Raw genomic sequence first — 26,521 nt, 5'->3', positions numbered from 1 at the left:
ACCCATATCTTTACATATATGACCCTTCATACATTTGAGGAAAGCATGTGCTGAACATGAATGCCTTTGGGAGTTGCAACACTGAAATGCACACCATTATATTGGATACCCTCCTCTACAACAACTTTAATATCTATAATAAAGCATACTCCACTTTGACAATGACAACACATCATAAGAAAATGTTAAAAGTAACTGGGAACTGAATCTGATTACAATGCACATGCCAGAAAACTGGAAAAAACCCTTCTTGTGTAGATCCACTATCACAACAGGGTAATAGTCACCACATGAATACTTGTACTTATGTTCTGTGAGGACTTCAAAGTGCAAATAGGCATATAGTACTGTGTCTGCTGGTGGAAACCTTAAACCTGTCAAATCTTGTAAAAAAAAAAAAAAAAATTACTGCTCTGATCAAAGCAGAATGGACCTGAAATAAACAAAATGTGTTTAAACACACACAAATATACGCAAATTATATACACAATGTTCTTTCCAAAATCATATACAGTCATATCAAGTTTGAAGTTACCCGGAGAAGGCCTTTCAAAGTCACTCATGAGGGCAGGTCAAGTATGATATGGTCACTGAAATTATGCAAGCCGTTTTTCCATTCTTGATAGTGATACAAGAGCTGTGATGGCAGTTCATAATTCATAGACATCGGTAGAGTGCTGAAAGACAGCTTTACAAACAATTTAATGTGTTTTTATATATTTACAAAGGATACACTAATAATATATTCAGTGATGTTTTTTAATTTCCTTTTATTCTTTTAAAAACAGGTCATTGCTTCTGAATTCTTTTTGACAATTTTTCCAAATTCTCAGTAAATGTGCACACATACAGTATAGGTATTGTATACATTATATACCTATTTTGACTCAAATGAATTTTAAATTTCCACATTTTAATATTGTATTTCTCTTCTATTTCAGTTCAGACACATGTATGAGCTCTGCTTTATGAACTCATACACTCATGTTTGTTGTTATCACATTTGTCACTATTCAGGGATGATCTGGTCAAAAAAAGAAAACATTTCTGTATTAGACAGCAGCATGTGAACGGGACTTTTATTTTGCTATGGTAACGTGACGTCATAAGGCTGCGCCGCGCGACTGCTCCTGTTGTGATTTTCGGCTAAACAAAGGTTTGTTTTTAACCTTTAAATTTAATCTGTTAAAATCCATAGAAGCCGACTAGTGTATTTAACAGTTTTTACAAACGATGCTTAATTACTTATTTATTATCGAATATAAATATAACATTGTAATGCTTTATGTAACTTTAACAAAGGATATTTTGTGTAAAGTAAACCTCATTTCGCTCCCTATATCGTGAATCAGTTTATCATAAACACGAATTCAGTCACTGGCGAGATTTTAGTCAAATGATTCAAATACTTTGTGAAATGATTCAGTGATTCGAAGTGCGTGATTCACGACTCGTGCTGCTCAAACCGTGTAAATGAACGAGAACAACAAACACTAACATGTGTAATGACAACCTTTACAAACCAACTGCTAATGTTTTCATTAAAGTGTAATAATTTAAATGCAGTCTAATTCATTAAATACCAAATGTAGTTCATAAATGCCTAATATGAAACGTGACTGTTTTGTCTTCTTTTGTTAATTTGCAGCGTAAATTTTTAGTGTCTTTAGTCTACTCAGGTCATTTAAGTCCATTACTCTCACTCTGACTCTCTTACCAGTGTACTGAACTACTGAACTAGAGCTGATTGAGATTTAGTTTTGATTATTATTTTTTTCTGTTAATTATCATCTTAAACAGGACAAACGCACAGACTGCGACTGAGATCCACGTGACTATTTTAAAGATGGCGTTTATTAAAGAGGAGAATGAAGACGTAAAAATTGCATTTATTAAAGAGGAGAACGACGACATACAGAGTGCGTTTATTAAAGAGGAGAGCGAAGATGTGAAGATTGAAGAAACATTCAGTGTGAAACATGAAGAAACTGAGGAACAAACAGGTTGGTTTCATTCTCAAAACTAAATTTCTGGTGTGCTTTATTTTTCTAATAATTCAATGGCCCGGGAGTCAATTATTCTGCTTATACAGTGCCTACTATTAGTGAAACAATGTTCATCTGCACCTCGCTAGTGAGAAACGTCATGTAGCTTTTAAGTTGCTAAACAATTTTACTGATAAAATCAAAATTTTCCTTGAAAGGGACTTTGAGAACGTTCACCAACCAATCAGATTCAAGCATTCAACAGCCCCGTAGTAGAGAATAATACAGTAACATTTTATCATATCTAAACATAAATGGCAGTAAACGAATATTAAATCAAGTAATATGTCATAATTCAGCGACCCAGACTAGCATAGGATAACATTTTAATATTCTACTCTTATTAAATGTAACATTTCTTCTGTACTGACCAACAGCTTCAGTGATTATAGGATGAGCGCTTCATTCACAATTGACCCTTCGCTAAGCCACGCCTGAAAACCGTCACAGGCCAATCGTGGTTTAGCAACGTAACTAGGCGCGGGAGGTCTGTCAAGCTTTCGAGCGAGGGAAACATGCCGAAGCGTTGTGCTTATGGATTGTGTTAATCTGATACCCGGTATCCTAAAAGTTTGGACGGGGTGGTGGAATTTTTTCCCTTCCCGAAACCTAAAACCCAAGGGGAGAAATGCCGGTGTTCTGACAATTTGTGCTACCCTGTCAGATTTTGCTACCTCCCATTGAAACAGTAGGTAGCAAAATCTGACAGCAAAAATGTTAACGTTACCTTTCGGATTGTGCTTCCAGCGTGATATTAACGTGGCTTATGGCTTTATTAACATCTACACCTACCCCAACCCTAAACCTACACTTATAATAATGCAAGTACAGTAGAGGTAGCACAATATGATATAGCATTAATCATTAGAACAAGTATAAATCAATAGCGAAAAATGCTACTTATCAGATTGTGCTGTGCTTTATTAATGTCTACCCCAACACTAAACCTACCCTTATAATAATGCAAATACAGTAATTTTGTGTTATTTATCATGACAATGATGTAATATTGATGTGCGCACATGCAGTAAGCCCAGGTAGGACAATCTGATGGATAACGTTAGGTTAGCTAGCTAGCTGACTCAGCACATCATTGCTTGGAAACAATGACCGTTCTTTGCTCATAATGCATGTATTTGAACGTAAAATAAGATAATTAAAGGCAAGACGGAGTAGTCTGGTGTGCTGCAAATATAAGCGGGAGAATGTTATCATTGCAAAGTGGTCAGGCTAATGTCTTGTGTCTATTTCACAAGACTTATGGATTAGCTGTTTGATTTATAATTATTAGGTTATTTTCAAAAATTTCACTTAACCTGCTGTGAATGAACAAAGCTGTTCCTCAATTTGTGTTTCCCATTTGAATGGTCAGCGTATGAGGCAGCTGCAGCTTGAGCTAGGAGCTTTAGCTTCAATTTTGATCAAATTATTTTCTAATCGGTTGCATATTATGTCGTGGATATATCCCTCGAATGCATAGCATGCACAGCATGTTTTTCCAAACGTCTACCTGTGAAAGTGCACTGGAACAGCAGTCAAACCCGTGACTTCTCACCCGTGAACTCCTTCTAGATCGATGTACTCCCAGTTCTGCGCTCTGACGTCACATAGCTGCAAAAACAACAATGGCAGCCCATACAGATGCAGTATTTATGCAAGTGCACGGTAAAATAAAAGGTATAACAGCTTCTCTTGCCTTGTGCACCATTTTTCCTCCTCCGTTTCTCTTAAAGAAGCAAGCACCTTTGGCGATAGAAATAATTGTAAATGAGCATAAGCCCCGTACAGTCAGCCATGCTGGTTTGTTTACACTCAGGCAGTTTGGCGTGACTTGCCTGGAACGCTACAAATTCGAGAGTTGTTGTTTGAAGTCATGACTTACGGGCTCAAAAACCTGCCTGGAATGCAGCATAATTCACTTTTTCAAGTATGTTTGATCAGGGTTGGAGCTGAACCTTGGAGGAAAGGTAGTTCTTCAGGAACAGGACATCTAAAACATCTAGTGCAGGTGTGGCCAATGTCAGTCTTGGAGAGCCACGGACCTGCAGAGTTTTGCTTAAACCCTAATCAAAAACACTTGAACAAGCTAATCAAGGTCTTAAGGGTTAGTAGAAAGCTACAGGCAGGTGAGCTTTCATCAGGGTTGGAGCAAAACTCTGCAGGGCTGTGGCTCGCCAGGACCAACGTTGGCCACTCCTGATCTAGAGTGTTTGAGTCCCTATTCTACTGCATTCTGTCTGTTTGATGCGCGCTGGCGCTCATTCATTAAAGTCTGTGAAGTTTATTGGAGCCTGTTGTCAGAAAATGGCACAGTTGTGTGCCAAGGAAAAGCACATCTCATAAGCATTGTTTTTTTTCCCTTTCAGTGTTTTTAAAAAGTTTGCAGCCACCACCAGCATTTTTGATGATTTTCAGGAAACTGTTGGAAAATTCTGTCAAGGGTGGGAAAGCATTGTGTCATAAATTATCAAAAATCTCATCATTGGTAGGGAAACGGTTAACCATTTTTTCCTAGGTAATAAAGTTTTTTGATAGAAGAGTTTTAAATTAAAAAACATGTCTTGAAACAAAAATTAAGGTTGTACTCACACTAGGCAATCTGAACCATGCCTGAGCACTTTTAACCCCCAAAGTCTGGTTCATTTGATTAGTGTGATCGCTCCTTACCATGCCCTGGATTGCTTGAAGAGTTGGGCTCAGGTGCGGTTCGATTGGGCTTGGGTGCAGTACTCATGTATTGAATAGTACGATTTTCAATTCATTTAATTCACTCGAGTATATTTTGGGTTTATATCGGGTCCAGTTCTCACCTTATTGATGAACAGGAATTGTAGTTTGCTATTAAAGCTGCAAATTCCCCCAATGTCAGCTCTCTCCTAAGAAGCTGATGATCTTAATCAGAAGTGATAAATAAGGGAGACATACAAAATGTGCAGTGGTGGGTGCCTTGGACTAGGTTTGAAAACCACTGGTGTATTGAGAATAAGATCTATAGTTTGGATGGGCAACTCTGGTCCTGGAAGGCATTGGTCCTGGAATATTATGCAGAGTTTAGCTTCATCCTTAATCAAACACACCTGTACAATTTAACCCTAAGTCTTCAAGAATGCTTTAAATTACAGGCAAGCATATTTGGGATAATAGGGATGAAACTTCACTCTGCGAGACGTTGGACCTCTAGGGCCAAAGCTGTCCATCAGTGGTCCATAGGATAAGATGGACATAGAGCATACATGTTGTTGGTTTTGATGCTTTAAATATCTAAATTGTTTTATGTCTATTATGTCTATTGCCCTAGACCTGATGGCACTGAAAGAGGCGAGTCATGAACTTATTAAAAGGGAAGAAGAGAAAGAACATTATGATAAACATCATGATTTCATGACTGGAGAAAGATTGACACAGGCTAAAAAGACTTCCTCACAAAAAAGAGTTCAAAAGACAGGAACTAAAAGTTATCTTACCTGCCAACAGTGTGAAAAGAGTTTCACACATAAAGGAAACTTTCAAGTCCACATGAGAATTCACACTGGAGAGAAGCCTTACACCTGCCAACAATGTGGAAAGAGTTTTAATCAACAAGGAAGCTTTAATATCCACATGAGACGTCACACTGGACAGGGCCTTTTCACTTGCCAACAGTGTGGAAAGAGTTTCGGTGGAAAAGGAAACCTTAAAGTCCACATGAGAATTCACACTGGAGAGAGCCCATTTGTCTGCAAACAGTGTGGAAAGAGTTTCAGACATAAAGGAAGCTTTAACGTCCACATGAGAATTCATACTGGAGAGAAGCCTTACACCTGCCAACAATGTGGAAAGAGTTTTAATCAACATGGAAGCCTTATCATCCATATGAGACATCACACTGGACAGGGCCTTTTCACTTGCCAACAGTGTGGAAAGAGTTTTAGACATAAAGGAAACCTTAAAGTCCACATGAGAGTTCACACTGGAGAGAAGCCTTACACCTGCCAACAATGTGGAAAAAGTTTTAATCAACAAGGAAGCCTTATTATCCACATGAGACGTCACACTGGACAGGGTCTTTTCACTTGCCAACAGTGTGGAAAGAGTTTCGGTGGACAAGGAAACCTTAAAGTCCACATGAGAATTCACACTGGAGAGTGTCCATTCACCTGCCTACAGTGTGGAAAGAGTTTCATGCTAAAAAAATCCCTCAACAGGCACATGAAAGTTCACACTGGAAAGAAGCCTTACATCTGCAGACCCTGTGGAATGAGTTTCACTGGAAAAGGAAAACTTGAGGTCCACATGAGAGTTCACGATGGAGAGAAGCCTTACATCTGCACTTTGTGCGGGAACGGCTTCACACGGGAACTAAGCCTTAGGGAACACATGAATATTCATACTGGAGAAAAGCCTTTTACATGTGTTCAGTGTGGAAAGAGGTTCAGACGTAAACTGACCCTTAATTACCACATGCGAACTCACACTGGAGAGAAGCCATTCATGTGTAGCCAGTGTGGGAAGAGTTTCAGATTTAAAGATAACCTTAAATACCACATGAGGACTCATTAGAGAGAGAACTGTTTAGATGTCGTCAAGGACAGAATGCTGGCAAAGTTGCTGGTTATTATGGACAATGATGTTCATCCCCTCCATAAAACTCTGGACAAATTAAGGAGTAGTTTTAGCAAAAGGCTTATTCAGCCTCGTTGCTTGAAGGAACGATATAGGAAATCGTTCCTGCCTAGTGCTATTGGAGTATATAACTCTTCTGTCTAGGATTGAACTGTGTTAGTTTATTCTACGTGCTTATTGACTGTATCAAGCTGCCATAACAATTTAATTTCCCTTCGGGGATTAATAAAGTTTAAATCAATCAATCAATCAGTGTGGAAGGAGTTTTACAGACAGGAAACACTATAAGAATCATGTAATAACTCACACCAGAAAGAAGTTCCCATGTCTTCAGTTTGATAAGACTTTCCCATATCAAAGAGACCTGGAACAGCATTTGCAAACTCATTCTTGAAAGAAACTGCAGTGTTTAAGTGTGACAAGGTTTAAAGAAAGAGCAAATTCAAAAATCAATGGGTTTTTCTTTTGTCATCACTTACATATACACCTGTAAAGTCATTCAGATCTGAGGCTCTGCCATTTAAAATGGCACCAGAAAATATGCATCTTTGTGAAATTAGGGTTGGCTTTTCATTCACATTGCAGCTGAATCTGATTTTCCACACAAAAAAAATTATTAAAACTTATTTTCTTATCTCTATTTTTCAGCCTTTTCATTTCTTATTGTGTACATCCACACCTGATCATCTTATTTGTGATTAAAGCTGCAAATTTCTCCAATGTCAGCTCTTTCCTAACAAACTGATAGATAAGGGAGACATACAAAATGTGCAGTGGTGGGTGCCTTAGAGTAGTTTTGAAAACCACTGGTGTATTGAGAAAAAGATCTATAGACCAGAGGTCTCCAATCCTGCTCCTGGATGGCCACTGTCCTGCAGAGTTTAGCTCCAAACCTAATTAAACACACCTGAACAAGCTAATCTAGGTCTTACTATAGCAGGGGTCTCCAATCATGCTCCTGGAGGGCCACTGTCCTGCAGAGTTTAGCTCCAACTTGCCTCAACACACCTGCTTGGAATTTTCTTGCCTATAGTAAGACCTAGATTAGCTTGTTCAGGTGTGTTTAACTCCCTGAGGTCTGAAAACGCGCCGGCGCGTTTTTTTCACATTGCAGCAAAACAGACTTAAAATACTCTGTCATTTCTTGTCATAGAGACATAAGTAATATATCAATTGAAACTATAGAATGTCTTCTTTTATTTGTGTACACTCAGAGTAAAAACACAATGTAGTGCTTTTTGTAAAATAAAGAAAACTAACATGATGCGTGATCTCTCCTCTCCCTCTGAACGAAGTCCAATCTAATAGTTCTCATAAAATGAACTCTAACTTATGAATACTAATGACAAAAAAATGACACTTACGTCTAAAGAAACGTTGAAATGTCAGGTTTTAAATCGTGCAAGTCAAATCGAAAACAAACATTCTGTGTTTATGTAATCTTTATGAAAAGAGAGCCATGTCAGAAGTCTGTGATTCAGCTCATTATCCGCTAATGCAGCCATGCCCACGGAGCCATCGCTATTCAGACGCAAATTCAGAGGCAATACATGCATTCATTGTCTCAATCGTGTATTTATTGTCTTGAAAAGTGTTTATTTGGATGTTAAAACCATGGTTAGCGATCTCTAGAAGACATGCCGCTAGTTCCTAGTTCCTTTTCTTTATATGAATTTGTGACCTAAAGGTGTACAGAGAGCGCCCTCCGGCTGCAAGTATGAATTAAAAACACCATTCCTGAAATGTCCTCTTCTTCTTTAGAATAATTTGTGGACTAAATGTGCACAGAGAGCGCCCTCCGGCTGCAAGTATGAATTGAAAACACAGTATCCAGCACTCATAGTGATGACAATAAATATTACTTCTCAGTATAGAAAATTGACATAAATATATAAGAATCCATCAATATTTCTCCAAATGTGCATGCTTTTAAGCTAAAAGCCTATATGAAATACCATAGAGGTAACATAATTGTTCAGACACTTTGCATCACAGAAATACATTATATTTTAAAGAATATAATAGAATACCATTATTTTAAATTGAGCTGAGACATGATTACAGAGGTTTTTTTTCACAGCCTAGCTGACTGAAAGGCCTCATTAATATGCAAGTCATTTCAGGTCATTATTATGTGATTCTTTTGTCTTCTCAGGTGTAAATGGCCCATTATTCATGCAGATTCACGCCTCCATGCATACCGTGTTTCTTGACTAAAAGTGTCTTACAAAACCTAAATCAATATATTGTTTTATATGAAGGAGTAGGCAGCATAATTTTTACATAATTCTGAAGCAAAAACTCTAGTCTACAACCTCCAATACCCAAAAGTCTTGTGAACACAGATTTAATATACTTTTTTTGGCCTTATTTCAGTGACTTAAGTTTTTTGTTTTTTCAATAACCACGCATAAACATTATTCCTTCAAAAATACAAACATGTACATACATGTTCCTCACATATTATTGTAGCCTAGTTTGTGCTGAATACAGTGTAATGACACTTTTGTCATTTATGTTTATGAACAACTGAAAAAAGCACAAATGTCAGGGCATGTCAAAACTTCTCCAAGCCCCAAATCAGCCTCAGACTCCAGAGGGTTAATTAGGGTTGGAGCTAAACTCTGCAGGACAGTGGCCCTCCAGGAGCAGGATTGGAGACCCCTGCTATAGACGGTAATGGGCAACTCTGGTCCCGGAAGGCCAATATTCTGCAGAATTTAGCTCTATCCTTGATCAAACACACCTGTAAAATGTAACCCAACCCCAAAAATTAACCCTAACTTCACTCTGCTAGACAGTGGCCCTCCAGGACCAAAGCTGCCCATCGCTGATCCATAGGATAGGGCAGAGGTCTCCAATCCTGCTCCTGGAGGGCCACTGTCCTGCAGAGTTTAGCTCCAACCCTAATTAAACACACCTGAACAAGCTAATCTAGGTCTTACTATAGGCAAGAAAATTCCAAGCAGGTGTGTTGAGGCAAGTTGGAGCTAAACTCTGCAGGACAGTGGCCCTCCAGGAGCAGGATTGGAGACCCCTGGGATAGGGTATAGAGCATACATGTTGTTGGTTATGATGCTTTAAATTTCTAAATTGTTTTGTCTATTTTTGACCTAGACCTGATGGCACTGAAAGAGGCGAGCCATGAACTTAATGAAAGCAAAGAAGAAAAAGACCACTATGATAAACTTCATGATTTCATGACTGAAGAAAGATCAACACAGGATAATACGACTTCCTCACAAAAAAAATCTCAAAAGTCAGGAACTAAACGTTATTTCACCTGCCAACAGTGTGGAAAGAGTTTCACACATAAAGGATACCTTAACGTCCACATGAGAATTCACACTGGAGAGAGGCCTTACTCCTGCCAACAATGTGGAAAGAGTTTTTATCAACAAGGAAGCTTTAAAGTCCACATGAGAGTTCACACTGGAGAGAAGCCTTACACCTGCCAACAGTGTGGAAAGAGTTTGAGTGGAAAAGGAAACCTTAAAGTCCACATGAGAATTCACACTGGAGAGAAACCTTACACCTGCCAACAGTGTGGAAAGAGTTTCCCTCAGAAAAAACACCTCAACAAGCACATGAGAGTTCACACTGTAGTGAAGCCTTGCATCTGCAAACTGTGTGGAATGAGTTTCACTGAAAAAGGAAAACTTGAGGTCCACATGAGAGTTCACTCCGGAGAGAAGCATTACACCTGCACTTTGTGTGGAAACGGCTTCACACGGGAACAAAGCCTTAAGGAACACATGAATATTCACACTGGAGAAAAGCCTTTTACATGTGATCAGTGTGGAAAGAGCTTCAGACGTAAAATTACCCTTAATTACCACATGAGAATTCACACCGGAGAGAAGCCATTCACCTGCCCACAGTGTGGACAGAGTTTCAGACATAAAGGAAACCTTAAAGTCCACATGAGATCTCACACTGGAGAGAAGCCATTCATATGTAGCCAGTGTGGAAAGAGTTTCAGATTTAAAGATAACCTTAAGTGTCACATGAAGATTCACTCGAGAGAGAACTGTTCAAGTTGACATTGTACCGAAATCTGATTTTTTCATTCACAAAAAATATTAAAACTTATTTCCACCTCTCTACTTTGCATTTCTTATTGTGTTCATCCACACCTGACCGCCGCCTTTGCTTTTGTCACATTCCTCCTGTATTTTTTGTTTCTCGGTAGAGACTCTTATTTAGATACATTTTCTGTTCTTTTGTTTCAGTCAGGGTTGCCGTTAGGGGGGGGGTGCAGAGTAAGCCAGGCGTATCGGCCCAGGACGCTAGCGGGCCACAAATCACGACTTTGGATTTTTGTGTGTGTGTGTGTGTGTTATTTTCTCTTACATAGCCTATACGAACACATTAACTAAATATAGCTGCAAGCAGCAATTCGGGGCCAAGCCCCAGTAGGGGGCAGTAGCGCAATACGGAGCAGGAAGAGCAAAAACAGCAGAAATTGAATGTACATGCAAAACATCTGGTTCAGAAGGACAGGTGGAAATGAAATGAAAATCAATAGAAGTTCAGAGAACGAACACGGAATGAACTAAAATACTTGTATCTCATTGAAGAGGAATAAAGATTAGCACAATCCTTATTTGGATAAAAAAGGTATCAAAATGACTCATTACACACAATTGTATAAAGGAACCCCACACGAGATTCGAATCCACGACCTCCGGGTCCAAGGTCCATTTCTCATCTCATTGCACCACTGTGCAAGTGAATGTTTCCACACCTGCCGAAGTTTATTAGTTCATGTGAAAATGAACTCAAAATGAAGAATTCTTATAAAGCTGCACTTTAGATCATTCTGCAGCTCATCATGCTGTAGTGCAATACAGAGCAGGAAGAGGAAAAACAGCAGAAAATGAACAAACATGAAACAGCTGGTTCAGAATTACGGGCAAGAATGAACTCAGAATGTACATAAGCTTAGATGAAAATGAACACAGCATGAAACAAAAAGCATTTATTTCTAATCCAAGAGGCAGTAAAGGAATCAAAACACACTATTTTATAAAACCGCTCCACCTGGGATTCGAACCCACTAACTTCGGATACAGGGCTCTTCAGATAACTGGCTTTACACATTGAGCTACTTGAGGATGCACATTCAACAGACTGTGGAAGAAACCTTTTAGTCTAACAAAGAATTCACAAAAAAAGCATTACTTAGCATGCTAACCATATTAGCATGCTAAGCTAACTTAATGCTAATGAAGCTCATGGTTAACTTGATAACTGAAGAGCCACATTAAAGAGAATGACAACTGGTTAGCATGCTAAGCAATTAGCATGCTAAGCTAACTAGCATAAGACAACAAACACAAGCAAGGTCACATTCAGAGATGAATATCTTGGGAATGGTAGCGAATTTCAAAAATCCATTCAGTCATTTCTGTGCGGCTCGGTCCAAAGATCACCTGAGCTGATTTTGGACAAAATTGGACAAAAATTGTAGGAGGAGTAGCGAAAAACTGTTTTCCATTTATTTCAATATGGCGGACAGGTACATTTAAGGAAAATGACAAATGACACATCGTCGGAATCGGCATAAGCCAGGGAATAAAATGACATAAAGCATACACATTTTGGAAAGTGTTTTCAAAAGTTATAAGTGGTTTTGCAATAATCATTACATCTGTGGAACAGTAGGTGGCGCTGTGTTGAAACTTCTCAGGTACCTTCAGGACCTTCTAAAGGTCATACATACCAATTTGTGTGAAGATATGTCAAATTGTTTAAAAGTTATTGCAATTTATGACAAAATTCAAAATGGCGGACACGTGGTTCATCCGATGTTGACGAATTCGATATCCTCGGATTCGGCATGGCACAGGGAATCCATAGACACCAAGATCTTGATTTTCTAATAAAGTGTTCAAAAGTTATTGGCCAAAATAGCCATTTTTCAGATCTCATGACCTGTAGGTGGCGCTGTTCCCAAATTTGGCATGGAACCTCAGATCATGGTCTTGATCAAGTGTACCAATTTTAGTTTTGATTGCTCAAAGTTTGGCCGAGATACAGCCTCTATAGCAATTTTGGGTCAACCTCGTTAACTTCGTGACATCATAACTTTTGAACAAAGATGAATAAAAAAAATCTGTTCAGTCATTTCTGTGCGGCTCAGACCAAAGATCACCTGATCAAAGTTTGGACAAAATTGGACAAATTTTGAAGGAGGAGTAGCGAAAAAACGGAATACTGTACTTTTCAAAATGGCCGCTACTGTAATGGGCGGAGACTTAATGTAAGAATTTGAATAGAATCAGCATGAAGAGACGAATCAGATGTACTAAATTGTATTTTTCTAGAGCAAATGGTTCAAAAGTTATAAACTTTAGAATGTTGAATTTTTGAACTGGTGGTGGCGCTATAGAGTTGGTCCTAGAGACTCCAAAATTGGTCAGATTTCTAGACATGACCATCACTACAAGTGTGCCAAATTTCATCATTTTCTCATGTTCCGTTGATAGGGCTGCCATAGACTCCCATTCGGGAGGAAGAATAATAATAATAAAAGGGAAAACGTACAATTACAATAGGGGCTACAGCCCCTTTGGGGCTTGGCCCCCAATAATAATAAAAGGGAAAACGTACAATTACAATAGGGGCTACAGCCCCTTTGGGGCTTGGCCCCTAATAAAAGGGAAAACGTACAATTACAATAGGGGCTACAGCCCCTTCGGGGCTTGGCCCCTAATAATATTGTAGTAAAATACAATTTAAATCTGTGAATTATAGAATGTAAGAAGTGAATGTGAGCACGCTCTCTAGTCACTTCAAAATACAGCGCATGACGTGTTAACTGCACAAAAAGAATAGAATGGATGGAAAGAAGCGCCTATTAGGAACGAGCGAAAATGTGAAAAAAAAATTCCCTTACGAAATGGGCCCTTACAAATAAACGAAATATTGGAGATGATTGTTGGTCGCAGATTTGTCGAAAGACCGTAAAGAAGTCTATTCGCTTGTTAAGTCTGACGTCACGCGGCAGCGCTTCCGGGTCCAAACGCTCTATCTCATACCACAAGAAAAACAACAAACGGTGCTAATATACACACACAGTGTGGTGTAATATTACAAAAAATATATAATTATAACCTTTATCTCCATACCAAAATTCCAGATGGCCAGACAGTGATTCATCTTTTATAAATCGTTAAAATATTAATGTCTGTGACACTGTGAGCACGGAGACTGTTGTGTAGACTGTAAGTATTTAAAATGTTTCAATTTTTAACATGTTTAATATGAATAAATAGCACTCATAAACGGCCGCCAATGGCATTTGCAAGTGAAACATGTTGAGGCTTGGACCCAGAAACGGCGTTCCTTACGACTTAATAAACGGATAGTGCAAGCGGTCTTCTGTGTGGGTGCAAAACAGAATTTGGTTGTTTTGGTTGGGGAAGTCTCTATATTCTATGAGCTCTATATAGGCTCTTGTAGCCACCAGCATGAGACATTAAGAACATTTATTTATTTATTTTAGAATGTATTAATTAATTGGCGATACGTAATTCAGCCACACAGGCAGATATGTAGCCTATCGTGTTTATTTCATTTTTATTCAAAATATTGAATATATAAGCCTAACTTGTTAACTATATCATGAATTATATGATATATTCTGATTGTCAAATATGTGGAAGTGAGTGTTTTGTGTCATTTAAACACCCTAGGCCTATTTATCAAAATAAAATCGATAAATGAAAGTGGAGACAATTAGTTAATAGTTCATTATTATCTCATTATTATCACATTATTATCACATTTCCAACATGTTTGCATCAATAGCAGTAGGTTTATTGGCCTCAATGAGTCTGAGACTCTCGGCCTGAGACTGTGTCCCAGACGGAATTAAATAATTCGTAAATATTTGTAAATATCCGTGGCTTAAACAGATGGAAAACTGACTGTAATGCAGTTCTGTGGATGTTTTGCCCAGGCAGGGTAAAACTATTATAAACATTTGTGCTAATCGAAATAATCCTGAAATATAAGAAAATATAAATATTAGTGGAAAAACAAACTAAACGAAAATTAGAAATGTTGCCTTGTCAATATCAATTCGGGTTTTTTTCCCTGACTTTCATTCGATGTGATCATTATCTTTTCATTAACAGACAAAATTATTAAATTCGAATTAAACTAAATTAGAATGGATAAGTGTCTGTGACCCATTAATAAAATCCCAGGCATTTTAGCCTATGAACAAATAGCAGGATAAACAACAGAACACGAGAAAAAATAGGATTAAATCATATAAAAAAGAAAAAATAGCCTATGTCTACACGCCAAATTTATTTTTACTTAAATGATTAACATATTAACAAAATGAAAGGGAAAAAATGTGACAAATTCGGTTTCACGGAAGTTTATGGAAAGGAAACGGCAAAAAATTATTTTTGAGTTTTATTTTTATTTTGAGTGTGCAAAAATAATAGACATATTTAACCCTTCACAGATTCGTATAAATAAATAAATGTGACCATAAATATCTGAGTATTTTAAGTTTTTTCCGCTTTTATAAGAAAATTCAAGTGATCGCGCCGGCGCCTCGTGCACACACAACAGTTTTATTAATTTGACATTGCAGCCTGTTAATTGTCAAAATAACATACAGTGAACCAAATGTAAAAAGTTACACTACTCATGTTGAGTATGTGTACAATCAAAGCGTTTAAATAATAAATATAGTTTACCATCCAAGTACATTGTGAATATGGAAACATTTGTATTTGTGCCAAATTATCTGTTTCAGTTTAGCTTTAAATTAATTAGTTTTGGCTTATCGTTTATATTTTTCATAAATAAAATAGCCTATGTAGTGGTGCCCTTGTGGGCTTAAAATGCATTCATTTGAATGTCTATTTAAATGTCTGAAACCTCAAATAAACACTGTGTACTTGAGAACACTGAATAGTTGTAATATATGAAAAGCACTAAACGATTTCTAATTAAATGGCAAAAGAAAAAAAAGAAAAGGAAAAAAAAAAAAAACATTCATCTGGAAGAAGGGGGCCCAAGATTATGTCCTGCACACCCCCCTTAAAACTCTTAATTGCGCCCCTGGTTTCAGTTCACATTTCTTGTGTCTGATAGGGTCTATTACTATCATGTTTCAGTTCCTTGTTTATCCCTTTATATTTATGATATATGATGGCACCAGTGTGTTTGTAAACACAATACTAACCTTCACACTCTTCTTAAATCTCATTATGTTTATGTGATGGCAGTTCATAATTCATAGACATCAGTAGAGCGCTGGCAGACATCTTCACAAACAACACAATGTGTTTTTCTTTATATATTTATAAAGGCTACACCATATTCAGTGATGTTTTCTTCATTCTTTTCTTCTTCTGAAAACAGGTCATTGCTTCTGAATTATTTTTGACACTTTCCAAATTCTCAGTAAATGTACACACCTATGAAATATAGATATTTGGTGATTATTTCTTTTTCTCCCTTTTTGATTTTCTCTAAACAAGAGTCAACAACAAACCTGACAACCGTGTAAAGCCATAACCAAACCAAAAGTGTCTTTTAAGAGAATCCACGTTGCAGAATTTGAATCACTACAAAGGCAGAAACTCACACAAATAACCCTTGACATTGAAGACTTGACTTGTTATTGATTTCATTAAAAACCTACGTGAAATACATTTTTAATTGGACTGAATCGGTTAGCAATAATTGTTGAATGAATTACATTTATGCTTGATTTGTATGGCTTCTTTTATTTGTACTGATTCTTGAAAGATTTATATATATATATATATATATATATATATATATATATATATATATATATATATATATATATATATACACATACATTTTATGCCTATTTTTGACTCAACTTTATATGTTTACATTTTTAATATTGGTAAAAACACATGGAATCTTATTCAGTTCAGACACATTCAAACTCTGCTTTATGAACTCATGTTTGTTTTTATCACATGTATCACTATTTTAATTTTTTAATACAGAGATGATCTGGTAAAAAATAAAATAGTAAATTTCTATGCACTTCTGTGGTTGTAGACAGCAGCGTGTGAACGGGACTTTTGTTTTGGTTTGATGACGTGACGTCATAAGGCGGCGCCGCGCTCCTGCTCCCGTTGTAATTCGGCTAAAGAAAGGTTTGTTTTAATAATTTAATCTTTTAAAAATCTAAAGAAACAGTTCCGTGTTTTACAGACGATGCTAAATTTGTTATTTTTTAAATTGAATACAACATTATAATGCTTTATTTAACTTTAATGAATGATATTTTGTGTAAAATAAACTTAAGTCAAGTAATGTTGCTTCTCATTTCGCTGAATCAGTTTATCATAAACACTAATTCGGTCACTGGCGAGAAGTGATGGAGAAACAGATTTTAGACAAATGATTCAAATACTTTGCGAAATGATTCAGTGATTTGAAATCCGTGAATCACGACTCGTGCTGCTCAAACCGTGTGAATGAACGAGAACAACAAACAATAACATGTGAAATGACAACCTTTACAAACCAACTGCTAATACTTTCATTAAAGTGTAATCATTTAAATGTAATCTAATTCATTAAATACCAAATGTAGATCATAAATGCCTAATATGAAGTGCCTAGGTATAGTTTGTTCTTTTAGTCTAATCAGATCATTTAAGTCCATTTACTCTCACTCTGACTCTCTCTACAAGTGCACTGAACTACTGAACAAGATCTGACTGAGATTTAGTTTTGATTTATTTTTCTTTCTGTTAATTATTCCCATTTCAAACAGGACAAACACACAGAAAACTCCTGGTGAAGCGACTGAGATCCTTGTGATACACTATTATAAAGATGGCGTTTTTTAAAGAGGAGACTGAAGATATGAAGATTGAAGAAACATTCAGAATTAAACAAGAAGAAACTGAGGAACAAACAAAGATGGACTTTATTAAAGAGGAGATTGAAGACATGAAGATTGAAGAAACATTCAGTGTGAAACATGAAGAAACTGAGGAACAAACAGGTTGGTTTCATTCTCAAAGCTGAACTTAGTCATTTGATCCTTATTAACTTGGACTCAATTCGCACTTAAGTCGCAAAAATAAACGACTTGCGACTTGACTTGGACTAACCTGAGACTTGACTTAGACTTGAAGACAGAGACTTGCAAGTCTTTTGGCGTGACATTCCCGATTACATTCTCTATTTACTACCCCACACGATGGCAAGAAACACCTCATTTTACTATCCAATCTCAAATATGTGCTGCAGCAGCAAATATCACGAATAATCTCTAAACACACCAAGCCATCGAGCGTGTGCCGCATCCTAAGGCACTCAAATTCATCACCCATTAGAAAACTTGTTAAATTAGCAACACATAATAACATATATAGCCAAGCCTTACCTTGCCATAAACTTTGTAATTTCATTTGAAAATCAATCAATTAATCTGAAGGGAAACTGTGGTGTTGCACAGTTAAAAGGCTTGCTTATGGTCCTTTTTCAAGAAGTACTTGTCCTTTTCATTTTTTTTTAATTTTTTTTTGCCCAAGTATTTAATAATTATTATTAAATATAATATCCAGATTTACCATGTTAAATTGTATCTGGATTGGACGAACACTTCTATGAGCATTTTATGGCCCTGTCCGCCTGACTAATTTCCACAGATCTGTTTTGATATTTAAATACACTGTTAATTACAATAACAACTAGCAATATATGAAAAAATATATTGATAAAAATAGAACAAAGACTTGATTTGAGACTTCACTTGGACCCCTAAAGACCTGAGACTTGACTTGGACCTCAAAGAACTGAGACTTGACTTGGACTTGGACCTCAAAACTTGAGACTTGACTGACCTCAAAGACTTGAGACTTGACTTGGACCTCAAAGACTTGAGACTTGACTTGGACTCAGAGACATGACTTGACTTGGACCTCAGAGACTTGAGACTTGACTTGACTTGGACCTCAGAGACTTGAGACTTGACTTGAGACTTGGACCTCAAAGACTTGAGACTTGACTTGACTTGGACCTCAGAGACTTGAGACTTGACTTGGACTTAGACCTCAAAAACTTGAGACTTGGACCTCAGAGACTTGAGACTTGACTTGGACCTCAAAAACTTTAGACTTGACTTGGACTTGGACCTCAACTTGAAACTTGACTTGGACTTATACCTCAAAGACTTGAGACTTGACTTGACCTCAAAACTTTAGACTTGACTTGGACTTGGACCTCAACTTGAGACTTGACTTGGACTTAGACCTCAAAGACTTGAGACATGACTTGGACTTGACCGCAGGGGCTTGTGACATGTCTGGTTGATGCTGTAGTAACATTGCAGCGCTTCCAGGTTCTACATCTGAATGCAGCTCATTATTGGCCGAGTCCGACGTTCTGACAGAGATGTGTGTACTCACATCTGATGACGTCCTAGAAAAAGCAGTTTTACACACATTCTTAATCTTTAATATCTTAAAGGCATTTTGTAAGCCTATTTACACCATCTGGCAGAAAATGTTTAAGAGACATATTGCAGATGTAAATGCAGAGCTCATATAGACATCTCTGTGATGTACATGTTCTGTCAGTGTTAATACTTCAGTTAAAACAAAGGTGTCAAAGTTGGACAAACATTTTTTTTTGGTGATTTATACACAAAAAAAAAATGTAATATCAAACTGTGTGGAAAAATAGATATATTAGGGAGTGGAAATGGCTAATAAACCAAAGTGCTCCTTTGTTGCCATCTACTGGCTGTATTGGTAATTTTATGTCTTTTTTTGTTTTGCTACATCTTGAAACTTTTTTTTTTTTTTTTTTTTTTTTTTACAAATTGGGGCAATCTCAGATTGATGAACAACTAATGTTTTTGGTCATCACATTAAAAACAACATTTAAACTGTATAATATTTAGATATTTAAAGTGCTGGAAAAAGTATGAAGCTTCTGAAAGTCCTTAAAGTGCTTTAATTTCACTCTACGAACCCTGAAATGAATAATGTAAAAACTGACGACTATTTCTGCCACAATACCATGGTTACAGTTAGCATTACTACATTGAATCCATGGTGAATGTTGGTGATTTGTGGACGGAAACACTTCTATAACTTGTTTGTTCATGGCTCAATATTTCTCCTGGTTTTTACGTCAGTCCATTTTGATATTGATATCTTTGAATTGATTGATATCTTTGAATTGATTGATATCTATGATTTATAACAGAGAATTCTGCACTGAATTTGAATGCTTATCACTAGATCTTGCAGTGATGTTACTAATGCTGCTGCAATTCAAATCAAACATTTTCTTCACTGGATCTACCAGTACTGTGTAGTAACTGTGTCACGTGATCGAGATTGGGCCGCAAACCAATCTCTAAGTTTGTGGCCTCGTGCAGATAAACAGTCCGCACTGCGCAGAGTAGCATGCTTTTGTTTTGCTTTCGTTTGCTGTTTCTCATGCAACAAAAAGAGCAGCTCTTATCAGTTGGGAAATGTGGTCACAATTTCATTTTTGGGTGAACTAACCCTTTAATATTTCTGGCCAAATGTCAAGTGCCCAAAAAAAATCTAAATTAGGTGCATTTAACTTTTTTTGTTTGTTTGTTTTTTTGAAATATGTTTTGATTTTCACTTTTTCTTTTATACAAATGCAATATAACAACAATTAGAACAAAAGGGAGAAAGAAAAAACAAGCAAACAAAAAAAAAAAACCATTCAGCTCAGATAAAAGGAGGTTTTTTTTTTTTTTTTTTTTTTTTTTTTTACATATTAGATTCCAATGTATATGTTTATATATACAAGTCAGGAAAGAAAAGTAATAATAATGCACAAACATTAAATAATATTGAGATTAAATAACAAAATCAACCAGGACACCCATGGTCGCCTACCCTACATCAATCCTCTCATCAAGATGGACGTAATGTCACCATCAACATATGCCAGAAAAGGTTCCTAAATTTTATGAAATACACCACTCTTATCATGTAATATACATGTCAGATAATTCAGTGACACATATTCAAGAATAGTTCGATGCCACATCTTAATAGAGGGGGCTCTATCTGAGATCCATTGTAGAAGTATACATTTTCTGGCACAGAAAATAAGAAGATTGAAAAGTCTAATCTTATTCTTATCAAGACCTATAGGAGAAGACATTCCCAGTAGGTAAGACGCTGGATCTGGAACCAAAGAAACACCCAGTATTTTATTCAGTTCTACAGAAACATCCAACCAGAACCGCTTTATCTTATTACAGAACCACAAACAATGAGTAAGATTACCAATTTCTATCTTGCATTTAGAACAAAAAGGAGAGACCTCAGCCCTAAATGTGCTACGCTGAGAGGGAGAGATATGAGCTCTATGAAGAATCTTGAGCTGAATAGCTCTCACTTTATTGCATACGCTCAAGTTCTTTGCATTTTCCAAAGCATGTTCCATTCTTCATCTGATATTTGAATATTAAGCTCCCTTTCCCAGATTGTTTTAAGAAAATTGGAAGTCACCGCATACTCTGACAGAATTCCATAAAATAAACTTATAGATCTGACTTAACGAATCTCAAAAAGTTGTTTCTCTCTTTCTGAGTAACTTACATTTGAAAGCAGTGTAGTATCCTTTTGAATATAATGTCTTATTTGTAAGTAACGGGAAAAAATCTTGTCTATCCAGGTCATATTTTTGGGAAATCTGACTAAAGGACATCAGAATATCGTTATAAAAAAGATCTTTAAGCTTAGAAATCCCCTTAAGAGCCAACTGTTGAAAACGTAAATCACTGACACCCGGAGGAAAATCAAGATTACTACATATTGGAATATAAATTGATGTTAGACATGATTTCCCTTCAAGTTGCCTAACGGACTGCCAAGCCTTTACAGAATTAACAGTAACAGGGTTTGCAGAAGCTACTCTAGCAGTCTTCAGTTTTTTTAGAAAGAGCAAATTCTGAAAAGGGACCTGTGACTGAGCAGTCTCTATGTCCAGCCATAATGAAGTTGGGTCTTCTGATATCCATGTAGTTTTGTGACGTAAATGGGCACTCAATTGGTACTTTCTAATATCTGGGAAACCAAGGCCACCCAAATCCTCTGGTAGACACAATATATTAATCTTAAAGGTGCCCTAGAATGCTTTTTCACAAGATGTAATATAAGTCTAAGGTGTCCACTGAATGTGTCTGTGAAGTTTCAGCTCAAAATACCCCATAGATTTTTTTTTTATTAATTTTTGTAACTGCCTATTTTGGGACATCATTATAAATGCGTCGATTCAGGCTACTTCCCCTTTAAATCCTTGTGCTCCCCGCCCCCGAGCTTGCGACTCTAATACATTGCATAAACAAAGTTCACACAGCTAATGTAACCCTCAAAATGGATCTTTACAAAATGTTCATCATGCATGCTGCATGCATGCGTCAGATCATGTAAGTATAGTATTTATTTGGATGTTTACATTTGATTCTGAATGAGTTTGAGGCTAACGTGGCTAAAGCTAACATTACACACTGTTGGAGAGATTTATAAAGAATGAAGTTGTGTTTATGAATCATACAGACTGCAAGTGTTTAAAAATGAAAATGGCGACGGCTCTTGTCTCCGTGAATACAGTAATAAACGATGGTAACTTTAACCACATTTAACAGTACATTAGCAACAAGCTAACGAAACATTTAGAAAGACAATTTACAAATATCACTAAAAATATCATGATATCATGGATCATGTCAGTTATTATTGCTCCATCTGCCATGTTTTGCTATTGTCCTTGCTTGCTTACCTAGTCTGATGATTCAGCTGTGCACAGATCCAGACGTTAATACTGCCTGCCCTTGTGTAATGCCTTGAACATGGGCTGGCATATGCAAATATTGGGGGCGTACATATTAATGATCCCGACTGTTACGTAACAGTCGGTGTTATGTTGAGATTCGCCAGTTCTTCGGAGGTCTTTTAAACAAATGAGATTTACATAAGAAGGAGGAAACAATGGAGTTTGAGAATCACTGTATGTCATTTCCATGTACTGAACTCTTGTTATTCAACTATGCCAAGGTAAATTCAATTTTCAATTCTATGGCACCTTTAAGATGATGTCTCTTATTAACCCATATAAAAGAATTGAACCATCTGTCTATGTCTTTAAATGTTTTCTGCAGAAAAAGAATTGGAATCATTTGAAATGGACATAATAATAAGATAATAATAAAGAGCAATGCATACCTGCCAAGAAATGGGAAGGATATTCCATCTTTCTAGATCAAGTTTAATACGATTAAAAAGGAATAAAATTAGACTTGTACATCTGGTTAAATTTAGGTGTTATATTTATTCCCAGATATACAAAGCCAGAAGGGGACCTCCTGAATGGGAATAAGTTTGAACTTAAAGTGACAGCTTGTAGGCTACCTAGAGGCATGGCTTCAGATTTACTAAAATTAATCCTATAACTGGAAAAAGCACTAACAGCAATAAGATTAATTATGGATATTTCTGGTTTAGATAGGAAAATAAGAATGTCATCAGCATAGAGGTTAATTTTATGCTGCTTGTGAGCTATCATCAAGCCATGTATGCCTTAATTCGCCCTAATTGCCTCTGCCAATGGTTCTATTACTAAAGCAAATAAAAGGGGTGATAATGGACAACCCTGTCGAGTTCCCATACTAACCTCAAAACTGGTAGAACATAGCACCGGTATCTGCTTCTTGTGCAAGGAGGAAGAGGATGAGCACTGCCAGAGCCCTACAAAATGACCTCCAGCAGGCCACTTGTGTGAATGTCTCTGACCAAACAATCAGAAACAGAATTCATGAGGGTGGCCAGAGGGCCTGACGTCCTCTAGTGCAGTGTTTCCCAACCATGTTCCTGGAGGCACACCAGCACTGCACATTTTGCATGTCTCCTCTATTAAACACACCTGATTAGGGTTATCAGCTCATTAGTAGTGACTCTAAAATGGGTGTGTCAGACAAAGGAGACATGCAAAATGTGCAGTGTTGGTGTGCCTCCAGGAATGTGGTTGGGAAACACTGCTCTAGTGGGCCCTGTGCTCACTGCCTGGCACCGTGGAGCTCAATTGGCATCACCTGTGATTTTCAGATTAGAGCAGTTTCACCCTGAGCACATGTGACAGACGTGAAAGGGTCTGGAAAAGCCGTTGAAGATGTTATGGTGCCTGTAACATTGTTCAGCATGACTGGTTTGGTGGTGGGTCAGTGATCAGGTCTGGGGAGGCATATCCATGGAGGGATGCACAGACCTCAACAGGCTAGACAATGGCACCCTGACTGGTATCGGTATGAAATCCTTGGACCCATTGTCAGACCCTATGCTGGTGCAGTGGGTCCTGGGTTCCTCCTGGTGCATGACAATGCCCGGCCTCATGTGGCAAGAGTATGCAGAAAGTTCCTGGAAGGAATGAAGTAATTGATACCATTGAATGGCCCCCACGCTCACATGACCTAAATCCAATAGAACACGTCTGGGACATTGTTTCCCCATTTAGATCTGATGTGTTAACAAAGTGTTCCTATAATTTTTTTTAAGCAGTGTAGATTTTTGATAGAATTTTTTTATTTTTAATTAAAATATCTTGAAACAAAAACGAGGATGTACTCGCACCAGGCGACCTTAACCGTGCCCAAGCACATTTGACCCCCAAAGTCTGGTTCATTTGATTAGTGTGATCATTCCGTACCATGCCGTGCCTCTGTACCATGCGCTGGCTTGCTTGAAGAGTGGGGTTAAGGTGTGGTTCAATTGGGCCATACAGAAGTAGTTAACCGCGCCGGAGCATGGACCAGCTAATACTTTTGTGTACTGCTGTCATCATTACAACAGCAAACTTCTATTGCTACTTGAATAGTAAACTTTTAATTAATTTAATTCACTCTAGTGTATTTAGGTTTATAACTGGTCGGGTTCTTACCTTGTATGATCTTATCCAGATGAGATAAATAAGAGAGACATACAAAATGTGCAGTGGTGGGTCCCTTGGACTAGGTTTGAAAACCACTGGTGTATTGAGAATAAGGTATGTAGACGGGATGGGCAACTCTGGTCCCGGAGGGCCACTATTTTGCAGAGTTTAGCTCCATCCTTGATCAAACACACCTGCAAATTTTAACCCTAAATCTTCAAGACTCCTTGAAAATTACAGGCAGATGTATTTGATTAGGGATGAAACCTAACTCTGCAAGACTCTGGCCCTCCAGGACCAAAGCTGCCCATCCCTGATCCATAGGATAGGATAAGGTATAGATCATACATGTTATTGGTTCTGATGCTTTAAATGTCTAAATTGTTTTGTCCCTAGACCTGATGGCACTGAAAGAGGCAAGTCATGAACTTAATGAAAGGAAAGAAGAGAAAAACCATTATGATAAACAGCATTTCACTTCTGGAGAAAGATCGACACAGGCTAAGACTTCCTCACTAAAAAGAGCTCAAAAGACAGGAACTAAAGGTTATTTCACCTGCCAACAGTGTGGAAAGAGTTTCAGTCGTAAAGGAAACTTTAATGTCCACATGAGAATTCATAATGGAGAGAAGGCTTTCACCTGCCAACAGTGTGGAAAGAGTTTTACTCAAAAAGGTAGCCTTAAAGTCCACATGAGATGTCACACTGGACAGGGTGTTTTCATCTGCCAACAATGTGGAAAGAGTTTTGGTGGAAAAGGAAACCTTAAAGTCCACATGAGAATTCACACTGGAGAGAGCCCATTTGTCTGCCAAGAGTGTGGAAAGAGTTTCAGACATAAAGGAAACCTTAAAATCCACATGAGATCTCACACAGGAGAGAAACCTTACACCTGTCAACAGTGTGGAGTAAGTTTCGGTCAACATGCAAGCTTTAAATTCCACATGATAATTCACACTGGAGAGCGCTCTTTCACCTGCCAAAAGTGTGGAAAGAGTTTCAACCGAAAAGAAAACCTTAACAGGCACATGAGAGTTCACACTGGAGAGAAGCCTTACACCTGCCAACAGTGTGGAAAGAGTTTTTCTGAAAAAGGAAACCTTAAAGAGCACATGGGAATACACACTGGAAAGAGCTCTTTCACCTGCCAACAGTGTGGAAAGAATTTCAAACAAAAAGGAAACCTTAAAGTCCACATGAGAATTCACAGTGGAGAGAAGCCTTACACCTGCCAACAGTGTGGAAAGAGTTTCAGTTGCAAAGTAAGCCTTACAGCCCACATGAGAATTCACACTGGACAGAGCCCTTTCACCTGCCAACAGTGTGGAAAGAGTTTCACACATAAAGGATACCTTAAAGTCCACATGAGAATTCACACTGGAGAGAAGCCTTACACCTGCCAACAGTGTGGAAAGAGTTTCAGACATAAAGGAAACCTTAAAGTCCACATGAGATCTCACACTGGAGAGAAACCATTCATATGTAGTCAGTGTGGAAATAGTTTTAGATTTAAAGATAACCTTAAGTACCACATGAGGACTCATTAGAGAGAGAACTGGTTTAGATGTCATCAGTGTAGAAAGAGTTTCACAGACAGGAAACGCTATGAGAACTGTGTTATAACTCTCACCAGAGAGAAGTTCCCATGTCAGAGAGACCTGAAATGGCATTTGCAAACTCATTCTGGAAAGAAACTGCAGTGTTTATCAGTATGACAAGGTTTAAAGAAGGAGCCATTTCAAAAATCAATGGGTTTTTCTTTTGTTATCACTTACAGATACACCTGTAAAGTCATACAGATCTGAGGCTCTGCAATTTAAAACAGCACCAGAAAATATGTATCTTTGTGAAATTAGGGTTATACATTTACATTGCAGCTGAATCTGATTTTCCACTCAAAAAATAAACTTATTTCCACCTCTCTA

General features: G+C 37.5%; 3 protein-coding genes across 4 annotated transcripts; all 3 read left to right on the top strand.

Moving 5' to 3' along the window:
• LOC125245701 (gastrula zinc finger protein XlCGF57.1-like) lies at positions 1–7,726 on the top strand. Its single transcript, XM_048156416.1, has 3 exons — positions 1–1,156; positions 1,801–2,003; positions 5,344–7,726. The coding sequence occupies exons 2-3, from the start codon at positions 1,847–1,849 to the stop codon at positions 6,582–6,584; spliced, it is 1,398 nt and encodes a 465-aa protein (XP_048012373.1). The 5' UTR covers positions 1–1,156; positions 1,801–1,846; the 3' UTR covers positions 6,585–7,726.
• Positions 1,942–26,521, top strand: LOC125245702 (gastrula zinc finger protein XlCGF57.1-like). Of its 2 annotated transcripts, none has more exons than XM_048156418.1 (3): positions 1,942–2,003; positions 17,443–17,676; positions 24,993–26,521. In XM_048156418.1, exons 2-3 carry the CDS (start codon positions 17,505–17,507, stop codon positions 26,141–26,143), a joined length of 1,323 nt encoding a protein of 440 aa, XP_048012375.1. In that variant the 5' UTR covers positions 1,942–2,003; positions 17,443–17,504; the 3' UTR covers positions 26,144–26,521. The 2 variants fall into 2 exon arrangements, with proteins under 2 accessions (XP_048012375.1, XP_048012374.1); XM_048156417.1 differs by lacking the exon at positions 1,942–2,003 and adding an exon at positions 16,593–16,816.
• LOC125245703 (gastrula zinc finger protein XlCGF8.2DB-like) lies at positions 9,255–10,753 on the top strand. The gene has a single exon (XM_048156420.1). The coding sequence runs from the start codon at positions 9,770–9,772 to the stop codon at positions 10,688–10,690; it is 921 nt and encodes a 306-aa protein (XP_048012377.1). The 5' UTR covers positions 9,255–9,769; the 3' UTR covers positions 10,691–10,753.

The sequence above is a fragment of the Megalobrama amblycephala genome, linkage group LG14 (assembly GCF_018812025.1).
Source record: "Megalobrama amblycephala isolate DHTTF-2021 linkage group LG14, ASM1881202v1, whole genome shotgun sequence".
Taxonomy (NCBI): domain Eukaryota; kingdom Metazoa; phylum Chordata; class Actinopteri; order Cypriniformes; family Xenocyprididae; genus Megalobrama; species Megalobrama amblycephala.
Note: the sequence above shows the minus strand (reverse complement) of the source record. Positions and strands in the feature narration are given on the sequence as shown.